Below are 18,828 nucleotides of genomic sequence, written 5' to 3'. Positions count from 1 at the left end.
TCCGTGCCCATCTTCCTCCGCTTTATATGTGGGACGCCTACCACAGCATGGCTTGCCAAGCGGTGCCATGGATCCGAACCTGCAAACCCCGGGCCCGCCCTGCACTTAACCTAACCTCTGTGCCACCAGGCTTGCCCCAAGGCTTACTCTTGAATACCAGAATGAATGATCCATTCAGTTGAGTACGATAAGAGAGTGGAAGATATGGCTGTTGGCAATTCTCTGCAGTCCATTTAACTAGAAATGGTGTTTGCATACCTAAGTCAAAATATTTCCCCCAGTTGATTTGAAAACAGTAAATAATTCCAGTGAATTTAGAACCTGATTTCCAAGTATTTAGGGAATTTATAGTTGAAGAATTTGAGAATAAACAAGTATTTTTTGCAAACTATGGGCAAGACATTTTGCAAAAAGTAGAAAGGTGGCCAAATACTATGGACTCTATCCTCAGGAGCTGACAGTTTAGAGAAGGTGGACATATATGCAACTGACTTCACTGCAAGGCAGAGCATGCTCTTCCTTTTCTTATACTTACTCCCAGCCTTCCTGCCCCCATGCCTAGCATAGTTCCTGGCAAATTCCTAGTCATGCAGTAACTGTTTGTGGAAAGAATAAACACTGTTATAGAGTTATAAATAAGTGCTTTGGGAAGGCAACTGGGACCAAGGAGTGGTAGAAAGACCGGACTTCCAAAGATGGTAGGATATAAATGGGTAAAGTTGACCTGGTACTTACCCAATCATAATATCAACCATACTACTATTTAATTACTTATGTTATTTTCCTCCATGAGGCTCCAAGCTCTCCAGGGGCAGAGACCGTGTCTGTCTTGTTTATTAGTATCCAGCATGGTGTACAGTATGTAGTAGTTACTCAGTAAGTGTTTGTTAGAAGAGAGAGGGTCATCTCAAGCCAAGATATATTTGTCAAGGCTCTTTTTTTCAGTTGCGAGGTAACAGCAACTCAATTCAAACCTGCTCAAACAGAAAAAAAGGAAATTTTTTGGTTTATATACATGGCATCTTCAGAGGGCTTCAAGTATGGCTGGATCTAGGAATCTGACTAATGTCCTCAGGAATCCATCTTCATCTTTCTTTTGTGTTGGCTTCATTCTCACGTTAGCTCTCTTGATATTGTGGCAAAGACAGCTGTTGATAGCTCCAGGCTCATATCTTTGCAGTTTATGATTCCAATGAAAAGAAAAGGAAATGTGTGTTACCCTTCTGTTAGGAAAGGCTGTGCTCAGGGCACAAACCCTTCTCAAGGCAATCACAGATTCTTCCTGGTCCAGCCTTGTCGAGGTTAGAATTGGTGCTTAGACATTCCTTTCTTCTGGATTTCTGTATTCTGTTTCCTGGAATTCAGCTCCTTTACAATTCAGGTAACACTGTTAATAGTAGTAGCAGCAGCAGCAGTCACAATAGTAAACATTTATTGAGCCCCTAACCACACACCAAGCATCATGTTGAGATCTTTAGATAACAGTCTGCAGTTTCTCCCCCACGATAATTTGTTGAGGAAAATATTATTATTCCCATTTTACTGAAGAGGGAGTTAAGACTGATGGGTTGGGTGGCTTGCCTCAGGGACATGCACAAGGCAACAGTGGAACCCAAGCTAAACACAGGTTCTCTCAACTCCGGTGCCTGTGTTCTCCACCGCTGTGCGGTGCTGCCTTCCTCTGGCTTCTCTTCCTAGTTCCACACGGGTCACAACCCCAGTCTCCAGTGCAGTTACAGAGCCGGTGACTTACAGTGTTGGCCTGGTACGACAGACATGATGCCTGAGCTCGGACTTGAGGCTCAGGGTACAGAAAGGGACGCTGAACCCCTGGGATACTTCTCATTTAAGTGTGAGTCAGAAATACCAGGGAGTCATCTAAAAATGCAGATTCTTGGGCCCCGCTCTTAGTCTGGTTTCCAGGTCTGGGTGAGACCTCGGAATCTGCATTTGCACAAACACTCTACCACCACCAGAGATTCTGGTGCCCGTGCTCCACGTTGTGGAGTGCTGCCTGGGCGGGGGGCGGGGGTGGGTGTGTGTGGCTGCCAATGTGTTGTGTGCATGTGCATGCCCACACACTCTAGTTCACGGGTTGTTTTAGTAAAGCCCCATGGAGGGCAGGTGTAGATGTGTACTCACATAAACTACTTCAGAGTCGCTTTGTCTAGACTACCACTGTCTTCTTTAGATTTCACCATTTGAGCCCAGCCTTTGCAGTTAGGGTGACCAGATACCCATTAAAAGGATCATCTTTCTAGGACAACTTCTGCTTAGCATAGTCAAAAAAAAACTTTTTGGCAGAAAGTCATTTGTCCCGTTTTTCTGGACTTGGGAACAGTAGTAGGAAGCATTCAGGCCTTTTCCCAAATATAATCCCTGACCATCTGGGGACTGAGAATCCTCTCTGCCCATGGCCTCCTGGGACTCTGGGTGGCCTGCCTGTCGGTCAGAGCCACTGAGCATCCCCACACTGGAGATGTGGGAAAGATGGTCTCTGTCCTTGAGGACGTAAGGATGGTGGGGTAGACAGAACAGATCCATGTGAAAGAGTCAGGCACACAAATGTAACAAAAATAAACCAGACACAAATCCATGCAGCAGTGAGAATCCAAGTGCAGACGGAATGTTGGACTCAAGGTCTAACATTAAGTCAAAGAGAAACAGAAGAAGTCGAATGGGAGGTGCTAGGTGAGCGATCGGAAAAGCCTTCCTAGGGGAGGTCACATCCACTCATTCACCAAATCTCATTAAGCACTGGCAGTGGATACTGCTGCTGGTGAGCACAGCAGAACAGATATCTGCCTTTTAGGGAACACAAGGCTAACTGTTCAGGAGGTCTGCGGTCAAGGAGACATAGGGGCATCACATAATGCACAGCATAAGGACCTAGTCTAGGTGGGATGTCAGAGCAGGCCTACTCAAGAAAGTGATGCTTTCATCAGATCCCTAAAGACAGCCCTGCCCTTGACTTTAGAGGAGCTGGGACGAAGTACAAAGGAGGCCCCAGCCCATGGCCTGCCCACCTTCTCTTTCCGTCCTGGCTCATATGCCTGTGTGTGGACTCCTCAGGTCTCAAGTTCAAACTCCATCTACACACAACTGCCCCTTGGCCAGCCTTCAGGCCTAGAATTATGATCTACGAGGAATGATCCAGATGAAAGTCCCCTCGCAGGCTAAGATGTGGGCTTGGGGCTGTTTGGAGAGGGAATTTGGGAGTCCTGAGTCTAAAGGGCTGAATGATCTGGAAGGGGGAGCACAGCCGCTGGGCAGACATGTTCCCCGCACCACACAGGCTTCTCACTCTGGAGAGGGGCATAGCTGAATGAGCCAGCGTGGGCCTTCTAGAGCACTGGGTCCCGGGCAGGGATCCTGATTTCTGCGTCTAAGGGCAGTTCTGCCTAAAGGATAAGTAGGCATTGGCTAAATCAAAGGTGGGGGAGTAGAGGAAGCCTTCATAGAAGGAACAACCAGTACAAGATCCCTGAGTTGGGAAAAAGCCTTGGACACCCGCTAAAAGCAGGGATGGTGGGGAGAGCCAAGGTGAAGTTGGAGGACAGACAGGGCCCTGGTGGGCCAAGTAAGAATTCAGCTTTACACAGGACACGGGCAAGACACGGTGGAGCAAGGAAAGGTCATTTTACACGGAGCAAGAACGTTCCTTCCAAACTGAGCTTGTGTGTTGCCAATAAGGTATTTGATGTGAGAGAGAGAGCAAGCTGTTCCATTTGGCGAGGCCTAAGAGTCCTGAGAAAGACAAGTGAAGGAAGGCAAAAACATTTGGGGGCAGAAGTTGTGGAGGAGTTATAGGCATGTACCAAGGGGTCAGGGTCGTCAGGGTGAGCACAGAGCCTCTGAGAGGAACTCTGGAAGACTTAGGTTGGGGGCCAGGTTCTCTCTTTATTGTGTACTGACCGTTGAAATAAATCAAGATAATCTGTTACATCTAACACCTTTCTACTCTGGGGGTGCTCCCTATGACTGAGTCGTAGGACTTTATATGTATGCGATTTTTGTTTTCCTGTGTGATTTCAGTGTCCTGAAATTCTTTCTGGATTGGCAACACACCCCATTTTCTACTTAGTAAATGTGACCACCCTTTATGCTTCAGGCAACATTTTACATCATCGCTGAATCCTTGTTTCGTTTTTGTGTCTTTTATTTTCCGTAATTAGTGATGACACTCTGATCGTTTAATACCTGTGAAATTATGACTAATATTAGGCTGTGATGAGAATTGTCCCTGAAGTCGGTAAGCAGATGTTGGGCGCTGTGTGTGTGTGTGTTTATGTTTATGATAAGAGTGCTTACATGATCTCAACAACCAGGCCCTGGGGACTCACGCTCGGAGATGGAACAGTTGGTTTAAATTAGGTTTCCATGTGAAATACGGTATCGCTATTTTTTTCCTAGCATTGTGGGAAAGTATATGGAAAATGGTTTGACTGATAGGAAATAAATCTGGATGCATGGTCAGGATGGAGGCACAAAACATGTGGTGGTCTGCACCTGCTCTGTGACGCAGGCCTGTCCAGGCCACGATGACTTAACCCTTTCAGGCCCCTGGACTAATAAGTTACTGTGTGGTGCCAGGATAGCCTGAACGAACAATGACTCCAGAGACACTGATTTGCCGTCAATTTCAACAGAAAAAGAGCTAAAGACATAGAAAGAATCTAGCCATAGGCCTTAAGAACTCATGAATTGGGTATCTTTGAGTAACCACTTGAACTTTCCAAGATTTCTTTTGTTATTGTTGTTGTTAAGAGATGGGTTTGAATTTCTAGCTCAAAGAGTCGATGATTTTATGATTCTAAGTGTTCACTGGTGATTTCCTGCAGCATGATAGGGCTCACCAAAAGCGGATCACACTAAAGGAAGACTCGGACAGAAGCACTAACGGCACTCAGTCGCTATTGGCCAAATAATGTCTTGCTCTAGTGAGCCAGAGTTTCACGGAGGTGACTGTTTACTGGGTAAACTGGGTAAGAGGACAAGGCATGGAGACACTGAGCAAGGGACTGCCCATAGCTTCGAGAGCGGCTGGCTCTGGGAATCCCAAGGGTTCCTGTGTACTCAAAGCAGTCACAGGAGATCGGAACTGATGGTTATCTTCCCCAAAGGCTCTGAATTCCTTGCAGGGTATCTGGACCAGGGCTCATCCTAGGGAGCTGAGTCCAGACCTCTTCTCCTGGTTTTGCCTGAGGGCCCAGCAAAGTTCAGAGCCGGCAGAGATCAGAGGTGTGTGCTTGGAGCCCACTGGGCTGGGGCTGGCCTCAGGGGTGGCAGGCAGCCCATCACATTTTGCTTTAGCCGATTTCAGAAGGGAAGAGGCAGATTATTACTGCAGTGCTGCTGGCTGGTACCAGAGTAGGAAGCTGTTTTATCGCTGAAACTCCCTGTGGCTACTATTTCCCTATTTGTTTCTGGGTGGGGAGAGGAAAGAGGTGTTCAGCTTCAGTCTCTTCTGTTCGGCTTTTTTCACTACTTTAATCATTTTTTGGTACTCTTCTCGGTATCTTCTCCTTTTATTCCAGCTCTGTCTTCAAATGTGAAGCCCTTATTGAGTGCTTAGAAGGACCTAAGCAGTGCCAAATTTAAAGAAACTGTCATCCTTCATCAGATGAAAGAGCACCAGAGTGGGAGTCCTAGTTTTGACATCAATTAGAATTGTGACCTTGGAAAGTCACTCTCCCATGAGCCATAGATTCCTGATCTGGAAAAAGTGGGGTTGGACTGCCCTCTGCCAACACTAAATACCATTCATTCCTATCATTTTATTGACTGGGGGAGGAGGGGCAGCCTGCCATAGACCTTGAACTCTTTTCTTCCTGCATTTGTCATGGGTCACCATGACCTCTGCGTTCAGGCCTCACCCACGCTCAGGCCGGGGAAATGAGTTGTTCCCCGGGTTTCAGCACTGTTGCTGAACTAAACGCAGCTAATGGCCATGTGGGGTTGAAACCAAAGCTTTGGTTTGTTAACAAATGTGCCCAGACATTAGCCAAAGAAAGTAACTTAAGTGAACACGAGTGTCCACGCACCAAAGTCTAGGTAGCAGCAAAATAACCTTAGAGGTTCAGCAGAGGATTTTGAGGCTGCAGATCATAAAGGGGGGACTGTAGTAGTAGATTATTATTAATATCATACTCCAGTCTGTGTGGTAGAAAAAACAAGTCACATTAGAATAAGTTAAGCCTAGAGCTGGAGGACAGTAGAGGTGGCATATACACTTTAGGCATTGAGTGAGTGGTGAATAGTGCCACCTCGGGGACACACACCTCAGTTCCAATGCACGTTTTGCCACCTTTTGGTTGGGGACCTTGAGCAAGTCTCTTAGGCCTTCTGTGCCTCAGTTGCCTCCTCTACAAAATGAGGAGAATAATAGTCCCTGACTCTTAGGATTGTTGTGAGACATAAGTGAGTTAACTTATGTAAAGTGCTTAGAACAGTTCCTGGCACATAGTGCTATATAAGTGTTTGTTCCCCTCATTATTATTTAGTCATTTGAGGAACATAATAGAGAATGCATTTGTAAAAGACGGTTCAAAAATACATGTATTTCTGCCTTTTTACATATATGATATTATAATATTATGTATCATAATACGTAATATATGATCTCATGTATTTTACTACTTGATAAATGGTCTTTCGTTTGTGCTAAGTGCATTGATTGCATTTAATCTTGCTGTCCATCAATCAAATATATTTAAATCAAGATTATCCTTAGGACTTAATCTCGTGGAATTTTATAGATCAAGAGGGATTTTATGAATTACCTTTCAGCCTTCGTATTTGAAAGATGAAGATGAGGAGTACAGAGAGGTGAAGTGGTTTCCCAGAATCCCACTGCAAAGCAGTGACGGAGCTGAGCTTCATGTCAATCTCTTGGCTGAGTCCTTCATTTCCTAACCCTACACTGATTTTTAAAAAGAGAAAAACCGTTTTCTTGTAAAAAAAAATATTTACCAAGCTTCTGGGACAAAGTTTCAGTGGATGCCCCTCTTTGCATTTTCCAGGTGAGCTCCTGGGTAACGTGGCTGATCCTCACCGCGGGCTCCATGGAGGAGAAGCGGGAAGTCTTCTCATATTTGGTGCATGTGGCCAAATGCTGCTGGAACATGGGCAACTACAATGCTGTCATGGAGTTCTTGGCTGGCCTCAGGTACAGGTGGTGGGGAATATGATTATCTGGGCACAGTTTCCTCTTAACCAGCTGAATGACGCTGAATTAATTGCCCTGGTAACCACACTTACCCAAACCAGGTAATTGGTAGTGATTATTTCAGGAAATATATTATCCTCTGCTAGCTCCGTCCCTCAAAGATGCTGCAGAATTCAGCATCTGAATTAGCTGTGTCTTGGCCAAGCTGAGTAAAATTACCTGATTGCATCACTCCATCAGCCCCTTTACTGGTCCCACTCTTCCCCTTCCTGCCCTGTAAATCGCACTGTCTTCTATCTCTTCCCAGCTCTGCCTTATGAATTGCCCCAGCACTGTAAGCTCCCAACATGACAGTGGCTAACATTGATAATAAGCATTCAGTAATGTTAGCTCTCATTTTTATTGAACACCTACTGGGTGTCAAGCATTGGGCTAAGCATGTTCCATGCGTTAAATCTTTTAATTCTCTGAACAATATTTTGAGGTAGATGCTATTATTATTACTGCATTATACAAAAGAAGAAACTAAAGGTAGGAGAGGTTAAGTCATTCACCCAAGGTCACGTGGTATGGGTGGGACATGAATGCAGGCAGCCTTGATTTCAGAGCCCGGCCCTTCACCTCTGTGATATGCTGCTCTCATGTCTTCTCCATCAACCTAATAATAAGATCACCATGCTGTCAATAAAGTCTCCTGCCTTATTCCCTTGCAGCCTCAGTTACCTGGCATAAAGTAGCTGCCCTTCACTCTTGTGGGAGGCATTGTGGGGTGAGGAAGAAGGGCATGAGCTGTTGAGTCAGAATAACAGGGAATCAAATCCTGGCTCCCCCACAGAATGCCTGTGTAATCTGGACAAATGGCTTGACCTCACCGAGTCTCAGTTTCTTCATCTGCAAAATGGAGATTATAATAAAAAAGCACCTATCTCTTCATGTAGGATTTAGTGAGATAATGTAAAGTGGCTGGCATATAGTAAGACTTCATAAAGAGAACCTATTACTGTTATTCTTACTGTTGTCTGTTGACCTTCCCAGTGAGGGTTCTCACTATAAATAGATCCTGCTTTATAACGTTATCAAGATTTTTCTTTGATTCTCCATGTCCCTACATAGGGATGCAGGATTGAGGGAGGAGAGGAAAATTCTCAGAGGTGGAAATTTTTTTGTCCTTTTTGAGTTTTCTTAACTAAGAATAAACTCAAATAATCATGTCATTGGCATTTAAAATGATCACACAAATGTACCAGGCATGGCTCAAAAGAAGATAAAAATAGAGAAAATACTGGGAGAACAAAAGGCTATATTCAGATGATTTGATTCTCTTTGTGATAAATTTTCTACAAAGAACCTGCTACTTTTCTATTTTTTTTTAAAAAAAGAAGAATGATCATATTATGATAAAAATAGTTCTGTTTTAGTAATGATTATCCTTCTGTGTTTGACTGGCAAGTTGGTGCTGGCTGTTGGCTGGGGACCTCACTTCCTCTCTTCTGTCCTCACAGCATGGTGGCTGGCTCCCTCCAAAGTGAACCATCCAAGCGAGCAAGGCAGAAGCTGCAGTGCCTTTTATGTCCTAGCCTCAGAAGTCACACACTGTCACTTCTGCCATATTGTACTGGTCACTTAGCACCAGCACTGGTTCATTGTAGATAGGACTATACTACACCAGGAGGTGTGGATCATTGGGCGCCATCTTGGAGGCTGGCTGCCACGTACCATGTATTAGATTCTCTTGATACAAGAATGGCCTCAATGACCCATGAAGACCTTGAGTGAATGTGACTTTCAAACCCAACTTTGTTTGGATCCAAGTTTGGATTCAAAATCCAAGAAGACCGCAGAGCCAGGTGATTCTCCCTTAAATGAGGAATAACCTCAGACCAGGCTAAACCTTACCAGTAATTCCTGTGCGTTTTGTCTTACACCCCAGACCTATTGCCACCTAGTCATGCTCCTATATTTGGCTTAAAACTGATCTTTACAAATATGTGGGTAAAAGTACCGTGTTTAATAGCTCTTTTGCTGGAACAATATACACAAGATAAGTTTCTAGATGTTCTTATGATAGAATGATTGTAGAGGCAGAGCTTGTGTGTACAATTTCAGGCTTGAAAATATTTCGATTATAAGTAATTTAACTACATCAAGATAACTAAAGTTTTTCATTTTTTGAAGCAAGTACATGTGAAGGGGGAGCAAACACTGTTAAATGACTTTAGTTTTCTATGGACATTTTACATTTTGCTTCCTTAAACTAAATTCTCAACTGTCTAAAGGAAATGATTAGAAATATGAAGATTTACATATAACAATGTTTACTTGTCAACTTAAACAGTACATTATCCAATTGTTTTACCCGTACAACAAGTTTATTCAGGAAGAGCCAAAAGAATTGCAATTTGGGATGTATGTGTTATGGGTGGACCACAGGCAAATCCAGAGAAACAAAGGAAGGGGCTTACTTTTATAGAGCAAAAGGGGGAGAGGAAAAGGGAGGGACTGTTCTAAAAGAAAGTTCATTGGAGTAAAGTGAGAGTTCAGGGTGGTGACAGCTTCTCACTGGCTTAGCTGTGGTGCTTCTCATTGGCTGAGCTGTTGCTGGGCAGGGAGAGAAATCTTCCTCCTGCTGTAGAGTGAAGTAACAAACGCCTTCCTGTCTAAGATGCAAGCTACATCTCTTCCTGTTTGAAGTAATTGACTATGTACAATAGGAGGTGAGAGCTCCCCCTATAGGCGTTCCTGACTCCAATTTAGCTGAAGCTTCCATTATTCATTTCACATAATCATGGTGTCAATTTAAAATAACCCAAATGAACAAGAATGGAAAAATGAAGAAAATAATGTAATGCATTCATACAATGGAAGATTATTTAGCCACCCAAAATTATGTTTATGAAAAATTTTTAATACCATTGGAAAACAAGTAGTATATAAGGCATAAAAACATCTGGGAATAAAGCTGTCAATACTTAATACCCTCAGCAATATTTATACAACAAAATTTATAAAATATTTATACCAGACAGATACAAATAGAATACTGGAAGGAACTATGCCTAATGTTGTCTGTGAATGGTAGAACTGTGGGTGGATTTTCTAAATTTTTGGTATTTTCCAGATTTTCTACAATGAGCATCTAGTACCTTTATAATCACAAAAGAAATAAAAGTTTTAAAATAGTGTCAATTCTCAATCTAACAAAAAATCTTTGATCTTTGCTGATGTTTATCTTTTGCTCCCAATTGTACCAGGACTACTCCATTACTCATGAAAAGAAGGATGATCAAATAATGAGAACCATAGCTCATGTATTTATTCACTTTATTTATTTATACCTCCATTTCATGCCCAAAAAGTGATTCTCACCACCTTATAAGAAAACAGTTGTAGGACAAGCTGGACTTAGTGGGGTGAAATCAGGAAACAATTTTATTTTTCTGACCTCACTGTCTTTTACACATGCCCAATTGGCTGTCCCTCCCCTGATTCTGGATTATACCTTGGGAGATCCTGTAGCTTTCCCAGTCACTTGTGTGGTTAATAAGCTGTCTCAGCACATGAGCATGAATGAATCTCAGAAACACAAGGCTGAGCAAAAAAGCAGGTTGCCTTAAGAGTACCTATAGTGTGACACCATTTACATACAGTTGAAAAGCACACTAACAGTTCTACAAACTGCTAGGCGATATATACACATGTTGGAAGAGTATAAAGAATTGTAAGGGAACGAGAACCCTGAAATCAGAGTTGTGGTCCCCTTTGGTGAAGGAGGGAGGAGTATGTGCCCATGGAGGAGTCCACTGGGGCCTCAACAGTATTATCAGTGTTTTATTTTTCAAACTGAGCGGTTGGGGCATGGGTGTTTGTCATGTTGTACTTCTTCATGTCTTTTGGATATCTTATATATTACATAATGATTTTTTTCAGCCAGTCTGATCTAAATCAAAATTTCAATCTCTCATTTAATTTAAAGCTTCTCCTTTTCCCCACACTTTGCAGCCCAGCTAGTCTCAGAAACCTGCAGTAGGACGGGAAGATATGGTTTATCTTTTCTCTCCCTCTCCCTCCAGCTCAAGGTCCCTGCAGAAAAAGTGAGCAGGAGAGGCGAAGGGAGGAGGGTAAACGGTATGAAGGTCTTACTTGACTGGGACAGTTGTAATCTGGCCTAGATGCTCCCACAGAGAGCAGTGTGGGGTGCTTATAGGGTTTCTTCCTAATTACTCCCTCCATCTTCCCCCAGCCCCTGTCCAATAGGTACCTCCCAGTGCACCATTACCTGGCAAGAGGCAATGCACCCTCCATCCCCAGGACCCAACTCTGGAAGTGCTGCCCTCACAGACTCTTTCCACTAGGGCCACCTCATGTGGCAGGCAGGCCTTTCAAGATAGCTCAGGTCCAGCTGCCTCTCACAGTGTCCACTCCTGACTCACAGGAAGCACTGAGCGCTTTGCCCTCCCAGACTGCACATGCAAGACGTGCCCACAGGAACCTTCTCCCTCATGTTGCCTTCGGGCAGCTCCTGGCAGCCTCTCATCTTGCCTAGGCTTTCGTAGGCAAGAGTCAACACCAGTCTATGTGATCAACACACTGCCCAGGACACAGGTCACCCTCTCCGTGGAGTTGACTTCAAGCCCCCTGCACTTGGAGTGGCTTTTCTCGTTCTACATTTAGTGCTCTGACAACTCTCTCCAAAGAAACACTCCCTAGCTGCCCCTCAGCTCCAGTTCCTCTGCATGAGCAGATGGAGGGTTAGAGCTCACTGAGGGCAGGGCAGTTAGGACACCCCTTGTGACGGCCTGGTGCCTCTCTTTAGAAGATGGGGTACACTGTCACCTGTTGTTCTCAGCAGCCATTTCAAAATAGGAAAAGTCCATTCAACATCCTGTTATGCAAATAATACTTGAAAATAATACCCCTCAGGATGGACCAGTGGTTTAATGTCAAAGCTGGATTCAGCAATAGCAGTTCCACAAAAGCCATAACAGACTTCATGTGTATCACTGAGGGACTGGCTTGATCCAAGGACAGCGCTTGCAAGATCAAGAGGAATGAACGGACAGTGTTTCTGCAGGCAATCCTACATAAATATTTGTATAAACCATGCTATCCATTAGTTTTCCCTTTTGGCTATAGCTGTCAGACAAGCTTAAACCTAAGTTCATTGCCTACCTTCCGAAATTAACTCCTTCCACATGTGTTTTTGTTTGTATCTGTCCTATTTAATTTTGTTTTTCAATTTATAAAAGTAATAATCACATCATTTAGGGAAGTAGGTAGAGATATGTACCTGGCAAAGTAGGTAGAGATATGTATCCTAAATAAGTATTAAAACATAAAGGAAACTTAGACAAAAAAGAATGAATTTGTATGGGATTTAGGCTATTTACTGTAAACTATAAACTATGTTATTCTCCTTCTGTCTAAAGAAATGTTGTTTACTTGCCATAGGTCAAGAAAAGTTTTAAAAATGTGGCAGTTCATGGACCAGTCTGACCTGGAGACCATGAGGAGCCTGAAGGATGCCATGGCTCAGCACGAATCTTCCTGTGAGTACAGGAAGGTGGTGACGCGGGCACTGCACATCCCCGGCTGTAAGGTGGTTCCGTTCTGTGGGGTGTTTCTGAAGGAGCTGTGTGAAGCGCTCGACGGAGCCTCCGGCCTCATGAAGCTTTGCCCGAGGTACAATTCCCAGGAAGAAACTCTAGAGGTGAGGCCTTTCCAAATCCTCATGATCTGAAGAGTTGTTGTTGCCGCCTGGCTCATCACTCACTAAAGTGAGAAGAGATAACTTCTTGAACCCAGGATTATCAGTCATTACTGTTGTGTTGGATAACAGTGAGGTCTTTGAAAGTTCCAAAGAAAAGTGCCAACTAGCCCTCTTTGGGGCTTAACATTGTGAAGTTAGCCTTTAATGGGACAATATGTAAATACAAGTGGAAATGGGTGTTGTGTTCTGATTTTTTTTAAGGGTTGATAGGGTTTTCTTCTCTCTTATTGGGTGGGAATGTCTGGATGCAAGGGATAAGGGAAGTCAAGCGAGAGTATTAACTTTTCTGAATCAACGGAGGAAAGAATGGGGGGGGAGTCAGTGCTGCCCTCCTTTGATCCTTACTGAGAGGCCGCTGGAGATGCTGGTGCCTCATCTAAAGACAGGCTCTAGGGTCCTGATCAAGGCTGCCTCAGTCTTCCCAGGTCTATCGATTCTCATTCCTGACTCCCAGAGTGGAGAGGACCGTGTAAGCTCTGACTCAGGGCTTGGGCATTGGAGAGAAGGGGCATTGAGAAACTGAAAGAAGATAAGGAAACTCCCTATGTGGTGTTGATAAATGAAAGAAGAGACTAAAATGGGGGGAACTTTATGGAGAATTTTGAGGAGTCCCATACCTGGAAGTCCCAAACCCAAATCTAGACTCATTCTCAACCATGGTAACAGCACCCACTACTGATCTTACACACACACATGCACACACACTCTCTCTCTCACACACTCACATACACCCCTTCTCGGTGGCAGTGGGAAGATTTTCCCTAGAACTTCAGCCTCTTCTGTGTCACCTGGGAACAAAGGCATCACATGGTGTCAGGGAGACTTAAGAGCTCCTGACGGGTAGAGGCAACATTGCCAGCTTGCATCTCTCTGGCTTATGAGGGGGATAAAAGGGCAAGAAATGGAGGAGAAAGCTTAAAGCAAGCCCTCCAAGTTGCACCCACACCGGCCCCTCATGTCTTGGAAGGAAGGAACGCCACATCTTGCTGCCTGGCTACAGCTCTTACCTCTGGTGGGAGAAACTTCCTGATCATGAATGTAGACAATAAGCACTTAAAAACCACCAGGAAGCCTCTGTGTCACCATAGGATATATGGGAAATTAAGAAAAACGTCACCCCCTCTCAATGTTTTCCTTGGGCTCCAGTAATTTTAGCCAGTTCCATAGAATAATAGACTTCGTCATGGTTTTTCTCAGTTCTCACTACAAGGATAAAATAACCCTGCCCTTCCTCTGTAAAGTGGCTAATCTTCTCCCTAGGGAACCTTGCAATAATATTGCTTTTTGTGTTGTAAATTCGAAGTGGAGTGCTGATTCCTAGGGGGACTAAAGTTGCCTTAGTGGAAATAAGAGTGAGTTTTGGTATTTCTTGTGGTGAAACGAAAAAATGTTTTTCCTGGAGGTTCTTTTTTTTGCTTTGCAATAAAATAGGCACAAATGCCATTATTTACGACTATTATGATTTCGTTTCCCCAGCCAAGTATGTTATTTAGATGTAGTATGGGAAGTTGTGATAACAAATCCTCGATATATTTTTCTGTAGTTTGTAGCTGATTATAGTGGACAAGATAATTTCTTACAACGTGTGGGACAAAATGGCTTAAAGAATTCAGAGAAGGAGTCCACAGTCAACAGCATCTTTCAGATCATCAGAAGCTGTAGTCGAAGTCTCGAGACCGAGGAGGAGGACAGCCCCAGTGAAGGGAACAGCTCTAGGAAAAATTCCTTGAAGGATAAAGCCAGATGGCAGTAAGTTTCACATTTAAAAAGAAGGATGCTCATTTCTTCTTTCTATCTCTTAAAAAAAGAAAAGAAAAGAAAATTAAAGCTATCCTGCGATTTCTAAAAACTCAACAAATTAAATTTCAGGATCAGACCATGATATTTTATTTATTTCATAGCTTCTTTAAAAATAGTTTTTATTAATCACTGAGTGGGGCACGGGGACAAGTACTAAAATATTTTTAAATCACATATACTGATTTAGTAGGGCTGGAGTGATACCCAGAAATCAGTGGGTTTTTGTGTGTGTGTGTTTTTTTAAAGATTAGCACCTGAGCTAACATCTTTTGCCAAACTTCTCTTTTTTTCCTTCTTCTTCTTCTTCTCCCCAAAAGCCCCCAGTACATAGTTGTATATTCTAGTTGTGGGTCCTTATAGTTCTGCTATGTGGGACGCCACCTCTGCATGGCTTGATGAGCAGTGCCATGTCCGCACCCAGGGTCTGAACCAGCAAAAGGCTGGGCAACTGAAACAGAGCATGCGAACTTAACCACTCAGCCACAGGGCCGGCCCCCAGAAATCAGTGTTTTTAGCAGCTCCCCCCAAAACTCTGGGTGATTCTAAGTCAGGTGGTTCAAGGATCTCACTTTCAGAATCTTAGCTCTGTGAGGTGGCATCCGCAGCTTTGTAGTTCTTCAGTTGTTCCAGTTGCTGCTTTATCAGCAGACATTGCAGTCTAGCCAGACAGGCTTACCCACAACCAAATGAGAAGTTCAGAAATCAGGGGTCTTGGGGTGTGCGTCGCATCTCTTCAAGGCCACTTACTCATGGTCAAGCCTAACTCAAATGGTAGAGCCTGGCCCAGCTGGAGGAATCCCTTGGCGCCATCCTAAACTGTGAGGTCTGCAAAGAGCCACGAATGGTTTTATTTGTGATCAGTGTTCCTGAGTCATACCTTGCAGTTGTCTTGTAGTCCTTATGCACACATGTGTACGTTTGTAAGACATTGCTATTTGTTTTGCAAAAGCCTTTCCTGGTTGTCTCTGTGTGTGTGTGAGCCTACACTGGGAAGGGTGACAGTGTTCTCAGCAAATAGTTTCTTTGAAATTGTAGTGCTAGATCCTTAGAATTGGTGCGAACACAGAAATGAACACCTTGTGTCTGAATCCCTAATGCTATTATGTTTTAAGGAGGTAAACCTCTATTGCAGGTTTCTCCCAAGTCTTTGGGCTTTCTTCCAAACCTCACTTCCTCATTCATCCCCATGGAGGACCCAGGTGCTCAAAGATTAACTGGTACTACCCTCCCCACAATGTCTCAGCCCTAAAGCTCAAATGTCTCACAAGTAACTTCTACAATTGGTGTCTTTTTTTTTTTAATTTACCTCGAATTAAAGATTATTTGAAAGTTTTCTGACTAGCAGCTTGCTGATGTTAGTGGCAATCCATCTAGAGAGAGAGGATCATGTACAAATAAGTACATGTCTACACAAGAAGCATCTCATAGCCATTTAAATAGTTAATCTATAGCTACCTGTATCTACCCATCTGCGTATATCTACCTCCTTCCACAAAAGATTTTGTTGATGTTTATAAGAATAGACATAAATAATTGAGGATCTTAAGGAAAAAGGCAAAAAGGATAGGAAAAAATGAAACATACTGAAGTGTATACCATACAGTCTTTACAGTGAGTAAATTTCGTTCTGAGAATTCTTAGTGGCCAAAGGAAAAAGGGAATCATGATTCATGACAAGTTTCACAGTATTTGTAAGAAAAGTGGGACAGGTGTTTGGGAAAAGCATGCCTTTTCCTTATACTGAGATCTGGCCAAATTCCTTTCCTAAATCCTACTATAAGGGATACACCATCCCTGAATAGATGAAATCATGAATTTCACATGGCTGTCTCTCATAACAACCTTCACTGGGGGCCAAGTGTGTGTTTGTGGGTATGGGAGCGTACCTTGAAGATGTCAACTTCATTGTCATTTTAGAAAAGCTAAAATGCTTTTAGGAATGCTACCTTTCATTGAGCCTCAGAGACCAGACTCTGAGCTTTACCTTTACCATCCTTCTCTCTTGCCTGGGATTCCTTCAAGTGATATGTTTCTTACCTCATCACTTCACCTCTCATGAAATTTTTATTTCCAATTTTCTGCTTATTCTCTTGTCCTCTTTCTAAACATGTTACCATTGACAACCTAAGAACATTGCCCTTCCACTTCCATTTTCCAGTTCCTGCTTGTGAGCACTCTTAGAAGGGAAAAAAGCACAAGAATGCAAATATTTCTTTTACAAACCTGTGAATTCCTGTTGAAACCCTCACACTGAAACCTATGTACCTCAGTTCCAGGAATAGTTTCCTTACCCCAAGTGTCTGCTACTCTGGAAAGAACCACTGCACACAAAAGATGGGGGTGGAGTGTTTAATAGAATCCACTGAAACCAGAGCAGCCAGCACTGTTTCCGAGACCATCTGCCAGGACTTGGGAACCTGTTCCTGATTCAGAGCCTCATGTGAAAATATCCAGCACAGGGTTGTGGGCGGCAAGGGGATTTCCAGATCCCAAAACCCCTAAGAACCGTGCTTTGTTGTTGATATGGCTAAAACCAAGACTCCATAAACAATAACCTCTAGCCCCTGTCCCTGTGGCAGCCACCAGCCCTGTGAAAATCACATCAAAGAAAGAAGGGACAATCTCATGTCCTTTGGTTCACCCAGCCTGCAGGGCACTCTTACAATTTTTCTCAAACCTCTCAGCTACTCCTGCCAAAAAGACTCATTCAAAGCACTCACAGAAACCCCAGAGAAGTGACCATAAAAAGTTCAAGACCTCAACAGGAAAGGAATAGGGTTGAGAGAATCTCAATATGTCAGTGGGATCTTAAGGTCATTTCGTCTGGCTTCCCCAGCACGGATGAAGAAGTGATGCCCAGAGAGGTGAAGTCACGTGCCTAAGTGTCGCCCAGCAGAGCTGGAGTGTAAGCCCAAGCGCGTGTTCAGCCTCAGGGCAGGATCTTTTCTCCGGCGACGTTTAAGGCATTTCTTGTCCCGGTACAGGGACTAACTCAGCTTCTTTTTATTTCTAGTACCTGTAGATTAGGAATATCTGAGTTCTAAAAACATTCTAGTTACATTTCCTATGACCAATAAAGCTCCTTAACAATGACTTTTTAAATTTAACAGCGTGAAGAATAAATGAGCTTTGCCTGTGTGAGTGTGTTTAAGTCATGGCGGCATAAGAATAGCATATGACACTATTGTTGGAAAATGGAAATTAAGAATATTAAGGTATGTAGAGAAGAGTGTTGGATCATAGAAGAGCTGCAAGTTTTATTTTCAACTCTGTTGACCCTCTTTAAGATGCTGCGGCTTAAGAAGGATTTGTACATTTGGAGAAATTGGATATACGTAGATAATGAATACAGACAGCACCTTAGAATGGAGGCTGCTTGAACCAGTTACGAGCTCAGACCTTGCTGTCACATTGCCTGGGACTGAATCTTACCACTCCCACTTGCTATTTGTGTCACCGGGATAGGTGACTTAATTTTACTAAGCCTTGGCTTTGTCATCTATAAAATGGGGACAATCGTGATGCTTTATAGGGTTGTTATGAGGATTATGTGAGATGATATATATAAAATAAGCAATTTTACATCGCAAATGCCATATAAATGGTGACTCTTGTAATTAATGTCTGACGTCACACCTGTGAATGCCAGGCTGAGGCATCTGGAGGCTCGAGCACTTAGGTGTGGGCACCCCTGGCAGCAGTCATCATTTTAGGAGCTCCCCTCCGTCACACTCCCCTTTCTTACTGGAGAGAGCTGTTTTCTGCGCCCTCCTACCCCAACAGCCTCCTTAGAGACTTGTCTGGACAGTAATCCAACCCCACAAGGGTAGAAAGTAAGAAAGCTATGCATAAGGAAGGAGCGTATCTAAGAAAAGATAATAGTTACCAGGATTCGTCTCACACACACACACACATGCACATGCACGCACAAGATAATAAAATGATAGGAAACCGATCAGTTATTCTCCACAGACGATGGTGCAGACAAGTCCCAACCTTACAGACACCCGCCTCAGGCACAGCTAGCTTCCTGCTTCAGCCCAAACCTTAACGTGGTCTCCACCCTCGCCAGCTTTGCTGAAGGGAACTGGGA

At 43.6% G+C, this 18,828-nt stretch overlaps 1 protein-coding gene across 9 annotated transcripts in view; it reads left to right on the top strand.

The window, feature by feature from the left end:
- PLCE1 (phospholipase C epsilon 1) overlaps positions 1-18,828 on the top strand; it is a 294,616-nt gene that overhangs the window by 202,497 nt on the left and 73,291 nt on the right. For all 9 annotated transcript variants that reach the window (XM_070609753.1, XM_070609747.1, XM_070609739.1 and 6 more), the window contains 3 exons: positions 7,023-7,168; positions 12,617-12,875; positions 14,479-14,684. In XM_070609753.1, the coding sequence (XP_070465854.1) occupies positions 7,023-7,168; positions 12,617-12,875; positions 14,479-14,684 (611 nt within the window). The remainder of the gene's footprint in view (positions 1-7,022; positions 7,169-12,616; positions 12,876-14,478; positions 14,685-18,828) is intronic.

This window comes from Equus przewalskii, chromosome 1 (genome assembly GCF_037783145.1).
Source record: "Equus przewalskii isolate Varuska chromosome 1, EquPr2, whole genome shotgun sequence".
Taxonomy (NCBI): Eukaryota; Metazoa; Chordata; class Mammalia; order Perissodactyla; family Equidae; genus Equus; species Equus przewalskii.
Note: the sequence above shows the minus strand (reverse complement) of the source record. Positions and strands in the feature narration are given on the sequence as shown.